The 12,847-nt window shown below is 39.5% G+C and overlaps 1 protein-coding gene across 1 annotated transcript in view; it reads left to right on the top strand.

The window, feature by feature from the left end:
• The window catches only part of slc41a2a (solute carrier family 41 member 2a), a 29,072-nt gene extending 17,904 nt beyond the window's left edge, over window positions 1–11,168 (top strand). Inside the window, exons 6-11 of the mRNA XM_085281665.1 lie at window positions 216–362; window positions 582–729; window positions 961–1,040; window positions 8,786–8,917; window positions 8,996–9,144; window positions 9,236–11,168. Coding sequence (XP_085137791.1) covers window positions 216–362; window positions 582–729; window positions 961–1,040; window positions 8,786–8,917; window positions 8,996–9,144; window positions 9,236–9,412 — 833 coding nt within the window. The 3' untranslated portion in view covers window positions 9,413–11,168. The remainder of the gene's footprint in view (window positions 1–215; window positions 363–581; window positions 730–960; window positions 1,041–8,785; window positions 8,918–8,995; window positions 9,145–9,235) is intronic.
• The last annotated feature ends 1,679 nt before the right edge of the window (window positions 11,169–12,847 follow it).

Below are 12,847 nucleotides of genomic sequence, written 5' to 3'. Positions count from 1 at the left end.
TACTACAAAATGATAAAATTTTTTCCTAATTTTCCCCATTAAAATGTGTTTTTGGTTACAACTGAATGAACTCTGGCCCTTGCTTTCCATTCATTCTTGACTCTATATTACTTTATTCTATTAAAGCTGAAATATTTGAATGAAAATCTTTTAAGGTCAAATGCTCAAGCAGAATGAACACTGAACACTTTTAGCTTGTCTTTAACTTCTTCAAGGTATCGTTATGGTGGGAGTGATCATTGGCTCCAAGCGGATAGGAATCAACCCTGACAATGTGGCCACACCGATAGCAGCCAGCTTTGGAGATCTCATCACTCTTGCCTTGTTGGCATGCTTCAGTCAGTGGTTCTACTCCTTTATAGGTGAGAGATAAGGGCCATAACATGGTCTGGTTTGAATGTACAAACAGTGAAGAGTAATGCTGTATATTTGGTGCAAGTGCTAGAAGTCATGTATTTTTTACTTTTGGCCAACAAATGACACCAGTTCACCCAAGTCCACCAAGATCACAGCCTTTACTTTTTCAACTAAATCCTGATAGAAAATAAAAGGCAAAATAATCTCTTTTTTCTTTTTGACAGAACTTTATCCATATGTGTTGTATCTGGTAAATCTATCGTTTTTATGCCTGATTCCTGCCTGGGTGGCTGCCTCATCCAAACATCCAGCCAGTGAAATCTTGCTGCACACAGGCTGGGAACCCATCATTATAGCAATGCTCATCAGCAGGTACTCTCTGCTGCTTTCACATGTTCAGATTTCCTGATGGTGTTCTCTAGTGTGAATTTTTAAATAAAGCAAACAAACAGTAAGTCATCATATGGATAATTTCTATAATAACAATTTGATCATTTGATACCATTAACTCGTTTGCTTTATGTTAGAAAAAGATAATAGAAAAATATTATGAATACCCTCACATACCTCTTACTGGTATTATTTTGATTGTCTTTCTTCTAGTATTGGAGGAGTTATTCTGGACAAGACTGTATTAGATCCAAACTTGGCAGGGATTATAGTTTATGCCCCTGTCATAAATGGTGAGTTGTTCTCTTTATTTGTGTTCTTGTATTTGAGATCATAACAACATATTGATGTAATGTATGGACAATTCTACATTTTGTACATAATTTGGTAATGCTCGCATAATCATAATTTCTATTCTTAGCGAACATGTGAAAAAAATAATCCTGCTGTAAGACCGGTCCTTGAGAAATAATGGGGTAGGGTCAGAAAGTTATGTATCATAAGTTGAAGATGAAAAGAAAGAACAAAGAATGAAAGGGTACCCAATGCTGATCCTATATAAGAGGAAGGTCGATATACCCCAGACTGCTGCCTTTTTCCTGTCTGTCCTTTGGTATGTCTTTGCCAGATGTGCTTTAAGGCTGTACACCCCAAGGTTGCTTCACTTTAGTTTGCTTTGCTTGCTTTCTACGTGTTATTTTTGCTGCAAAATGTACTGTTCTGCTGTTCATATGACAATGTTTAATAAACTCTGTTCTAAGAATTCTACTCTTTTCCAAAAGATCTTTATGAGTGATTTGATATTAATTGGATCTGAAAAGCTGGACCACCACAGCTTTGTGTCAAAATTTGCGACTTGAGGTGATTTAGTGAGCTGAAGCCAGGCCCTAAAAATTTATTATGAGGAAGTTAAAATGTCAGCCAAGATAGATAAGTTAATATGCATTGCTGTATATTCTTCAGCAGTGTTCCTTTTACTCTCCGAGGACAGTTTTGTGCTGGTTCGCCCAGGATGTTTGCGTATGCATCCGTATTACCTGGAACTCAAACCTCTTCCAGTGAAAGAAGTATTATATTTCTGCTTGTAAAATAATATGACCAGTAATATGAGTTGAAAAATCATTTGTGGTTCTGTATTGCTGATAGATAGCAACAAGCCAATCTTTGCATATATTCCCGTTCTTTGTACGCTATTTCTTCCTTTTGTTTGTATGTAGTTTTTTTTAATTGCTAGTTTTTATAGTTCTTTTTGTTACTATTTTTGTGTCTTGTTAAAAGGCCACTTTTATCCCTTTCCATTAGTTGATAGAGTCACTAAAAGACATTTTTACAATGGCAAATAAGTAAAGTAAAGTTGCGCCACAGGCCGGTCTATGTCCGACCATATTTTCACGGACTGGCCTTTAAGGTGTCGCGCACTAATACAAAAAAATACAAACAAAACCAGTATCGGTATCAAAAAAAGAGATGTATTCATACCACATGGGAAAAGACCCAGGGAAACCAAGTTAACGATAAAAACAATTACAAAATAACGATAAAAAATGATAAAGTGGTCCCCAGGGGTTGGGGACTGCTGGATTAGGGAAAATCCAAAATAAGTTCTGTCATGGTCCTGGGTCGGTGACCCAGCGCTTTTAGTTTGTTATCATTTTCTAGATGATGATTGTTTAAGTTCTGTGTTATTTTCGATCTGCCTCTGAGTCTGCGTCTGTCTGTCTATGGTGTCTCCCCATCTGTTTGTGAATCTGTCTGTTTAGTTCAATGTCTTGTCTGGTTCCATGTATCTGAGTTTCCTGTTTTATTGTGAAGGTCCGTGTCGTATGTGAGTGTGATCAGTTTACGTTTCCCCTGTCCCGTCAGCCCAGATTCCTCCCAGCTGTGTTGCCCTCCTGTCTCTCATCCCCTGATTACTGGTGTGTGTATTTAAGCCCTGTGTGTTCTCCTGCCTGTTGCCGGTTCGTCTGTGTAACTCCGCGTCAGTCTGTGTTCCTCGGTGTCCTGCTCGTCTCTCTGCCTCTCTTCCCTTTTTTGTTTCATCTCAGGTTTGTCATTTAGCTTTCCCAGTTCAGGTCTTTAGTTTTGTCTTCCCTCTTGCCTGTTTTGTCTTCTCACCACTGTGTAAATAAACTCACCGGCATCTCATCCACTGCCTGCATCTTGGGTCCTTCTTCTAACTCCACACGGCTCGCCTCGGCAGCCGTGACAAGTTCAAACCTGTGCACCTAATTCTTGTTTTTAAATACGTTACAGATGTATGGTGTAAAATCATACCACCCTGGAAAAAGAGAGTTGAAAGACCCCCAATGAATGTATGTAAACTTCCAACTACAACTGTAGGTTTAGTCTAGACAATTAACAACGTGACCTGGAATTTAACCAAAGCTCTTGGCTCAAGCTATTGGTTAAGTCAAATCCTGCAAAGGGATCCAAATGTTTAAACTGCATGCAACTTGCACCTTTAAACAAAATGATCAAAATCTATAAAATGTTGGGTAAACCATGTCTCACATGACCAGCTGACAGCCATTCCCTGTAAGATTAAGATACTTTATATGTCATTATTGAAAGACACAACAACTCTATCAACCAATCGCAGTGGATAAGATAAGATAAGATAAGATAACCTTTATTAGTCCCACACGTGGGAAATTTGTTTTGTCACAGCAGGAAGTGGACAGTGCAAAAGTTATGAGGCAAAAATTAGAATACAATAAGAATAAATACAGTACACAACTGTACAGAATAGAATAAAATAAAATACTATATACAGTAGAATAAAATAAAATAAATATCCAATAAGATAAAAATAGAATACAAATACAAATACTATATACAACTGAGTAAAAATACAACGATGACAGAAAGGATTATTGCACTTGGTACTATTGCATATGTATGGATGTGTGTGCTTGATCAGTTAAAGTCTTTATTATGGAGTCTGACAGCAGTGGGGAGGAAAGACCTGCGAAATCTCTCCGTCCCACACCGTGGGTGCCGCAGTCTCCCACTGAAGGAGCTGCTCAGTGCTGTCACAGTCTGCTGCATGGGGTGGGAGATGTTGTCCATCAGGGATGACAGCTTAGCCGCCGTTCTCCTGTCACTCACCACCTCCACTGGGTCCAGAGGGCATCCTAGAACAGAGCTGTAGCATTTAAAAAAGATGCAAAAACTTAGAGTTTACTCGGGTCCCAGTGATGAAACTATCTTGCGAACACACGTCACTGTCTACACAGACGCTCTGACTGTTAAATTTCAAAAGGACTCCACACTCACAGCTGGGACTTTATCTTGTCGCCACAGTTTAAGGCCTATTAAAGATCTGAAAGTGTGACGACCTGGATAAGAATCTGATAATCAGAGAGCGATCTGGGGAAGACTTCTCTCCTTTAGCTGTAATTTGCACAGTCAATCCTACAACTGGGATCTTTTATCTTAAAAGCAATTTGCTTTTCAAAACATGAATACATGAATATGCATAGTCCTTACTTGTTGTAGGCAACAAGTCTTTGACACCACAAATATGTGAAGTTCTTTAGAATTCTGTGCAAGGGCTTTTCCACTTTTACATGCATAATCACCCTGATTCTTTTCATATTTCTTTGCTTCTTTGTTTATTCATTTGTTTCTTTCTTTTAAGTTTTGTTAGGTTTGCTCCTCCATAGATTTAGGGAACACTATTAGAAAACACTTGTATTTCCATTGGCATGAAGTTTATTTATTTTTTATCTTATTCATAAGTATTTATGATGAAGCACAGTGCAGTGTTCTACTTGTAGATAAGGGGCTTAACTTAATGGAAGATTGAAATCATTTTATGACCACACAGTCCTGTATTCACTAAACTGAATTAAAAAAAATGCTAATTTAATCATGAAAATAATTTACTGAAATACAATTTTAATAATGTGTTGAGAAAATAAACAAAAGGAACTCCTGGACCAAAAAGCTGTACCAAACAGACTTGAACAAAATCAATATGCGGACCAGCAACATCAACAGCTCCACGGCTTCTACCAAGGTTGCCCAATCTGTGATTTCCTTGCCCTGACAGATGTTCAGAAAATCTGATACTTTACATCTTGATGCATTCTCAATCACCCAGGTAAGTAAATACGTGTCTCTGTGGCTTTTAAAACCCAAAACACACTGTGCCAAAAATCGGTCCACCCCAAGGATCAGGTCCGCTGACACAAACAGAGGAGCATAGTGTGCGCTGTTAAGTGCCAGGAGGATTGCCAGGATTTATATATCAGAGAAATAAAACAACCTCTGGAGAAGCGGATGGCACAAAACAGAAGAGCTACCTCGTCAGGCCAGGACTCTGCAGTCTATTTACACCTACAGGCCAGTGGACACTCTTTCAATGATGAGGATGTACACATCGTGCACAGGGAGGTTTGAGCGCCGAGTCCAGGAGGCCATTTACGTGAAAAGGGAAAGACCATTTCTGAATCGAGGAGGGGGCCTAAGGGTACATCTTTCGCCATCTTACAATGCTGTGATTGCAGCCATTCCCCAACTCTCTGTGAATGGTACTCATGGCCATTGATCAGTGGTTGTTGATCAATGGTCATGAGAATTTGCATAATTATGATGAAGGAACTGACCTCCCAGCCCATTGTTCCTTCAGTGGTGCAATGTACTGTTTATAAGGTTGGGGAAACCTGCAGTCAGCTGAGACTGAAGAAGTCACTTGGATGAGTGACAAAATCTTTCTCCCACTGAAAACGCTACGTCCAGATGAACAGAATCAACCTATGGAGCAGATACTTCACTGTTCTCTTCCTATTTCTTATCTCTAATGTATCTCCAATGTGGCTCTTGCTCTGATAAACCTTTTATGAGGCCACATGGCCTTGTGTATCGCAACCATTCAGCCCATCCTTCTGCCATGAAAAACACCTTGAGCAGCATGGGTACAATCCATTTCCCAAGCTACATGTGGAGTCTAAGTACAACATCAACACCCACACAGAGTCTTCGTCTTAGATAGATACAGATCACTCAAGCTCAAAAAGTTCTCAAAACATTCTGTGTTGTGAGACAAATACATGTGATGTAAAATAAATGATCTATTAGTACCATATATGTGATATTCCAGTGCTTTAGAATTTTTTTAACAAGTTAACTGTCCTTTGGTCAAATTGAGTTGTACACATGTATTTTAATACACACAGTAACTGAAAATAGTGGAGTAAATAATTATGGTACTTTTCACACATAATATTTCTCATTCAATGAAACACTAGTCAAAATATTAATGAGGATTTTTACTTCCCACTTTCCCTTCAGCAAAGTAGCATTTTGTGTTTTTCTCTTAGGAAGCTTATGGTGGAAATGCTATTTTTTCCTTTTGTTTGTGTCACATTTTATGGTATTTGTAGCTCTGAAACATGACCAGAAGTCTGATTTTGGGACAGTACAATTCTTAGAAACACATATAAAAATACAACTAATCCATTAGTCACAGTACAGAAACGAGCACTGCGTATTATTCACAAGGCTGGTTATCTAGATCATACTCACAAACTCTTTCTTCAGGCAAAGTCAGGATCTGGTTAATTACAATACATCTATAATCTTATACAAAGCCTTTAATAAACTTCTACCTACAAATTTACAAATTATATTTGAAATTCGAGAAAGGGTTTATAATGTGAGAGGCTTCGGGGAATTCAAATTACCCAGAACTCGAACAACCCGTAAAGGTTTTTGTGTGTCTGTATGTGGTGTGAAAATCTGGAATAGTCTGAGTTTACAACTGAAACAATGCAAAAACATTCATAGATTTAAATTCCTCTACAAACAGTTGGTCTGGTCACAGTATACTCAATGATGGTTTAGTGTGCTCTGTAATGTCTGTTCTCTTACCATTGCTGGTATGGATTCCAAAAAAAAAAAAAAAAAGTGTGCGTATGTATGTACATATATATAGTTGGTGGAGTTTGGGACGGAGTTTGTATATCCGGCCATACAAACTCTGTCCCAAACTCCACCAACTGGGACTTAACTCCTCTCTGTGCAACTGGATTGTGGACTTCCTCACTAACCGTAGACAGAGTGTCAGAGTGGGTAAGAACACCTCTTCCACCCTTGTGGTCAACACCGGTGCCCCTCAGGGGTGTGTTCTGAGCCCTCTGCTATACACTCTCTTCACCCATGACTGTATTTCCTCCTGCGCGTCCAATCTCATTGTTAAGTTTGCAGATGACACTACAGTGCTCGGACTTATATCCAACAATGATGAGACAAACTATAGGACAGAGGTGCAACAACTAGAGTCATGGTGCCACGACAATAACTTGGTCTTAAACACCAAAAAGACCAAGGAGATCATTGTAGATTTCCGGAAGAGGGGTCATAACAACCATCTGCCTCTCTTCATTGGCAGTGAGGCGGTGGAGAGGGTGAGCAGTTTTAAATTCTTGGGGGTAACTGTGACCGAGGACCTGTCCTGGGGCAACCATATCACCTCAGTTGCACGGAAGGCCCAACAGCGCCTCTACTACCTGAGGAGACTGCGGAGCGCACACATTCCCAGATCTCTGATGTTGAACTTCTACAACTGTGCCATCAGCAGCGTTCTGACGTATGGATTTCTAGTGTGGTTCCCCAGCTGCACCAAGGCCGATCAGCAAGCACTCCAGCGGGTGGTGAAAGAAGCTGGCAGAATTATTGGAACAAGTCTGCCAGAGATCAGTAATATCTTCCCCACTCGCTGTCTGAGGAGGGTGCACAGTATCCTGCGGGACCAACATCACCCTGCGTGCCACCTTTTCCATCTGCTGCCCTCAGGGAGAAGGTACAGGTCTATACAGGCCAGAACATCCAGACTGGCCAACAGCCTGTATCCACAGGCTGTGAGGCTCCTGAACTCTCTGCCCCCCTCTCACGGACAATAACCATATCCAACTTCTTAATAGCAATGAACTGGTCTGCATTGGTGCATCATATCTTTATTCTCTTCCCCCTCCTGCCCCCCACCCCCCCCTCTTTCGTAAATAGATAACTATCATATCTGATATCATATCTCACAGTACAATAATATTGAATGGGTTGCATTGTTGTATTTTGTCATGTTTCTCAGGTCTTTGTCTGAATTTCTACGAACATTATTGCTAAGGATTGTCTTATTGCATTGGAGTCACACTGGGTTAAATATGTACACTTGGGTTTTAAGGGGTATTTATTATTTTCTTCTTTTTTTGGGTTGTATGGAAGCCCCAAACGCAATTTCATTGTTCTTGACAATGACAATAAATAAATACTACTACTACATGTGTGTGTAGATATATATGTATGTATGTATGTATGTGTGTTTGTCACTATGTAATTATTATTGCCTGTTACCTGTGGTAACGCAATTTATAATTATTATATATTCTGTATTTAGTTATGATGGTTCTAATTATTGTTTGCGAGCTGCCGTTGAGATGCTTGCATGTGCCCGCGGCTGTTGATGGTTTGTTTGGTTGTAACGATGGGCGTAGCTGTGGGAAGCTTATTGTTTTTGTTGATGAGTGAGTATAGGGGTGGGATTTAATAAGTTTTCTTCGTCCCACTCCTTTTCAGGTAATTTTTGTTTTTTGTTTTGTGCACTTTATGTTCAATATATGTATTTTGTTGTGCCTGAAATGAATTAAAAAAAAAAAAAGTTTTTGACTCTCATGCTAATTGTGGCACAGTTTCAGAATCAGAATCAGAATCAGAATGGGTTTATTGCCAGATGTTGAGGTTTACAACATTAGGAAATTGCCTTTCCCTTGTTTTGTCACAGCACACAATATAAGATAAGATAAGATGACCTTTATTAGTCCCACAGGTGGGAAATTTGTTTGTTACAGCAAAAGTGCAACGTTATGTATATAAAAAAAAAAAAAATATATATATATATATATTTATTTTTATTTTTTTCCTGACAGTGCATACATACATTAGGTTGGTCACCAGTTGAATGTTCTCCTTTTTTGTTCATATTCTTTATTCTTTACTTGCACAAAAGCTGGCTTAAATGCTCCTTTTCTTTTCTCATGAGGTGTTGGCGGAAATCTCGTTTCCATACAATCTAGTCGTATTTCAACTCATCTGCATTTGAAATACTCACCGGGGCAGTTGCCTGAGGGTCGACAGAGCTGTTCCAACCCTTGGCACACATTCTTTGGTTCAGGTAAAAATCAAATTTGAAACAGTTTACATAATAAACACAGTTTGCCAACACAATCTGACGTTCACCTTTGTTGGGCAGGAGCAAACCATCGATCTGCTAAGATTCTGCTTCTCCTGGTGATCCCTGGTCAGTTGATCTTCTTACATGTTATTCACCTGATCAAAGGAGGCCACACTTTGCCAAGTCCTCTCTTCACCATCGCCTTCTTGTTTGCATCTTTGATTCAGGTAAGTCAAATGTGCACTGACAGGCTATTTCTCTTTGCATAGAGCAACTTAGTCTGCTGTGATCTTATGTCTCATTCTTTGTTTTTTTTAGGTGTTAATTCTACTCTGCATGGCTGACTGTTTGGTTCACTGTTTGTGGAGGAGGGGTAAAGACCCCGACAGTTACTCAATACCTTACCTCACAGCCCTTGGAGATCTTCTAGGGACTGCTCTACTTTCAATTGCTTTTCTCATGCTGTGGTGCATTGGTGATCCAGGCAGTGTGTAGATTCAAAATGAGAAAACAAAACCCTTATAGTGCTTATTATTTTAAAAGGCAAAATGCAAGTAATACTGAAGATTTGCAACACACAAATGTGCCTTCACCTTTATGAACAAGTAACACAGTTTTCTGCCTTAAGGTGTTTATTTAAAACACAAGAAACACACCTACAGGACACATACAAATACTCTTAATTTTTGCACATTTCACATCTTTGTGTCTGTCTAATCCACTGCAAACCATCATGTACTTACAAAGTCAGGACGTCACGAAAACAGACAAACCATGACAGCGAGAGTGCAATTTTTTTCATCTTGTGCTTCACTGTGTGTGTGTGTGTGTGTGTGTGTTGTCACAATATGTTTTTTTTCCCCCTGTAATTTCTCTTAGTACAGAAATGAAAGTGCAATGAAACATTATGTGGAGGCCTATTCAGATGTATTGCATTTTAAATCTTTTTTTATAATGTTGCAAATTTGTATTCAGTGTATTTTGCTATGTCTGAAAAAGTACATTAAGTGGTAGAAACCAGCTACTGTGTCTCTTGTCTTTCCGTTTCAGATAGTTTTGAGATAATAGAAAGGCTGATGAATGAACACAGAAAAGGCAGAACAGTCCAGCTTAGTAACAACACAATAACGTACTATGTAGCAGCTGTAAACCTATCTGGGGGCTCTAGTAATGAAGCTACTGAATGTTAAACAAATTCTTCTTAATCTTTCTTTGTCTACCAGTAGAGTTAACAGCAGCCCCAAGAACTGTATGTGCAAAAGTTATGAAATTTGGGACCATATCTGGGAAAAGTCCCTCCACAGTTTTGCCCATATGGAAAAGATATATATAAATCTTATAAAGTTTGTATCTGTCTTGTGTGAAACTTGTATGAAAAGCATATAAGTGTGAAAACAGATATAAGATCCCTTGAAAAATTATATAATGAAACTTGTATGTTTTGGATACTTACTAAAACAATGTATGAAAGTAATGCGAAAGTGGCCACTTTCATGAGTAAATCATGTAAGCCTTATATGATTTACTCATGAAAGTGGCCACTTTCATGAGTAATCACATATAAGTTTTTACTATTTCTTTTCTGTATGGGTGCCTCTGAGTCTGGATTGCTCACCTAAAGATTGAAGTAAAATGTGTGATGTTCAAAAATGGGATGCTTTTAAATTTCTTGGACAAAGTCGGGTTCAAAGCACACTGTGTTAAAAAAAGAAAGAAATTTAACATTTAACATGACACAATTTCACTATTGTGATTTTTAAAGTGACTTATGTCAGCTGACTAACTGGAGAATAAAATGAGCACGGATCAATCGGTTCCCTTATTTGTGCAAAAAAACCCAAGAAACTCAAAAACAAAGCAAACTTAAATGTAACAAATATAAGTAAAGTGTGGGAAAGAAAAACATTTGGGATTTCAAAAAAGAATAAAATCTAGTTGAGCTGCTGCACCAGAAGCCTTATTTGTATGATGTGTTCTGCAGCTGTTATCACTATCATACTTACGTGAGTCTGTGTTATCATTATACAACCTTTATGCATTAATCTTGACTTCTCGCCAAAATTTAGTGATCCACGTCACACATTGTGGCATCATGCCACACATGATCGCAACAAACTGCTGAAACTGCACAGTATGAAGGCGCCTTTAAACCAAGATCTCGTGGGTCTGGTATGCACCGACATCAAATTTGTCTCTCAGAAAAGTATAATTTGACCTTTGATGACTCTGCAGTCACAAAATAAAATGTTCCTGTCACTGTTTCCTGCTTGCTTCCGAGTATGTTATCTATGATATCTATGACAGCTGCACACAGCTATTATGTGCTCAGAAGCATGAAGAAATTATGGCATTAAATTGAGACATGATGATTAATGATAGTAAGCACAAGATTACAAAGACAAGCTTCCATAATAATTCATGAGAAATTTTAAAACATAAAAACAAATCTCTCTCTCTCTCTCTCTCTCTCTCACACGCACACACACACACACACACACACACACACACACACACACACACACACACACACACACACACACCTCTCAAGCTATGAATTTCTCATATACCTGCAAACCTTTTCCTTCCATTATTATTTGCCTTACCAGCACAAATGAACCCAACAACAGTCTACTTGATGTCTGAGCTCAGTGGATGCAGCTTTTACTGTGGCTCTATCCACAAAAGAACTAAAATGTCACAATTATTACTTTTTATAGTAAGAAATCAACCTAAAGGTTTTCTTTTATTCTCTGAATGTAGATTTTAGATTTCTAGGATCTTAAAGCACAAAACACTTGTTGGTCATCCCACACAGCCATCTTAGCCTTTAAGATATGCATTAGAAATAAACTAAGCCTGTTAAATTTAGATCAAACTAAGATATTATATCTTGGTTTGATCATGTACTATTGCAAACACATGAACTTTTGAGTATATATTTCCTTCATAAGATTTATATTACTGCAAAGTTAAGTCATATCCTGCTGTGAGTGTTCCTGTTATTCTCTTATGCAACAGTTCCTGCAGCCATGCTTTTTTTTTTTTATTTCCTGTGTTGCTATTTCTATACTTTATTTTCTAAGGGAAACACATTACTTAGAACTGTTCACCACATCAGTAGTGGATGCAAGGAGTGTTTTCAAGAGGAACTTCATTATGTCTCGTCTGCACGGCAGAACAAAAATAGTTATCGAGGCACCGCCTGTTAAGTTTTCAACATGTAGCCTAAAACGTCACTTTACGAAATAACAGGATCTGGGAAAATAAATTCAGTCAATTCCTTTATCTTATCATGTCAGAGGAAAACTGACACACCCCCACACCTTTATCTCTACAGGCAGACAATTACACCTCCTACCACAGCCCGCAGCTACGGAGCAGAGGCCAGAGGGGGTTGCAGTGGCGTGCCTGCGGGCTCTGCCGGCAGCCAGCTGTGCCAGAGAGGACCGAGCTTCAGGCCCAGAGGCCAGAGGCCTGAGGGCATCCCACCCCTGGAAGGAGCCCAGCCGGGCCACAGGCACCCAGCCCCGCCAATCGGCCACCAAGAGTGAGCCGGTACATACATGAGAGCCCAGCCCCAGACGACAAGGACCACCAACACACCAACGTCTGAGGGCATCAGCCACCGGCAGGGAGTGTGGTGAGGGGAGATAGGCCTCCGTACTTTAGAGGGCCTGAGATGTTCCCAGAGACGTTGAGTCTAAGACCCAACCTGACATATAGACACAGACGAACAGGCACACGCGGACACAGACGTGCATTCCCACCCCATATGCACAACCAAATACTCGGCACTCACCCAACGTGTAGACAGACACAAATAGACACTGCACAGACAGTCGCACTCCCCAAACATACTCTATATCCCAGGTCCAGGTACCCCCGCCCTCAGGGGGGCAAGCCGCACCTAGATCCAGGAGATGTAACCCT

This window comes from Mchenga conophoros, linkage group LG7 (assembly GCF_057382185.1).
Source record: "Mchenga conophoros isolate Kocher_MC1m ecotype Shallow Benthic linkage group LG7, M_conophoros_male_GT1.1, whole genome shotgun sequence".
Lineage (NCBI taxonomy): Eukaryota > Metazoa > Chordata > Actinopteri > Cichliformes > Cichlidae > Mchenga > Mchenga conophoros.
The sequence above is the reverse complement of the archived record's forward strand: the minus strand, read 5'-3'. Positions and strand labels throughout refer to the sequence as shown.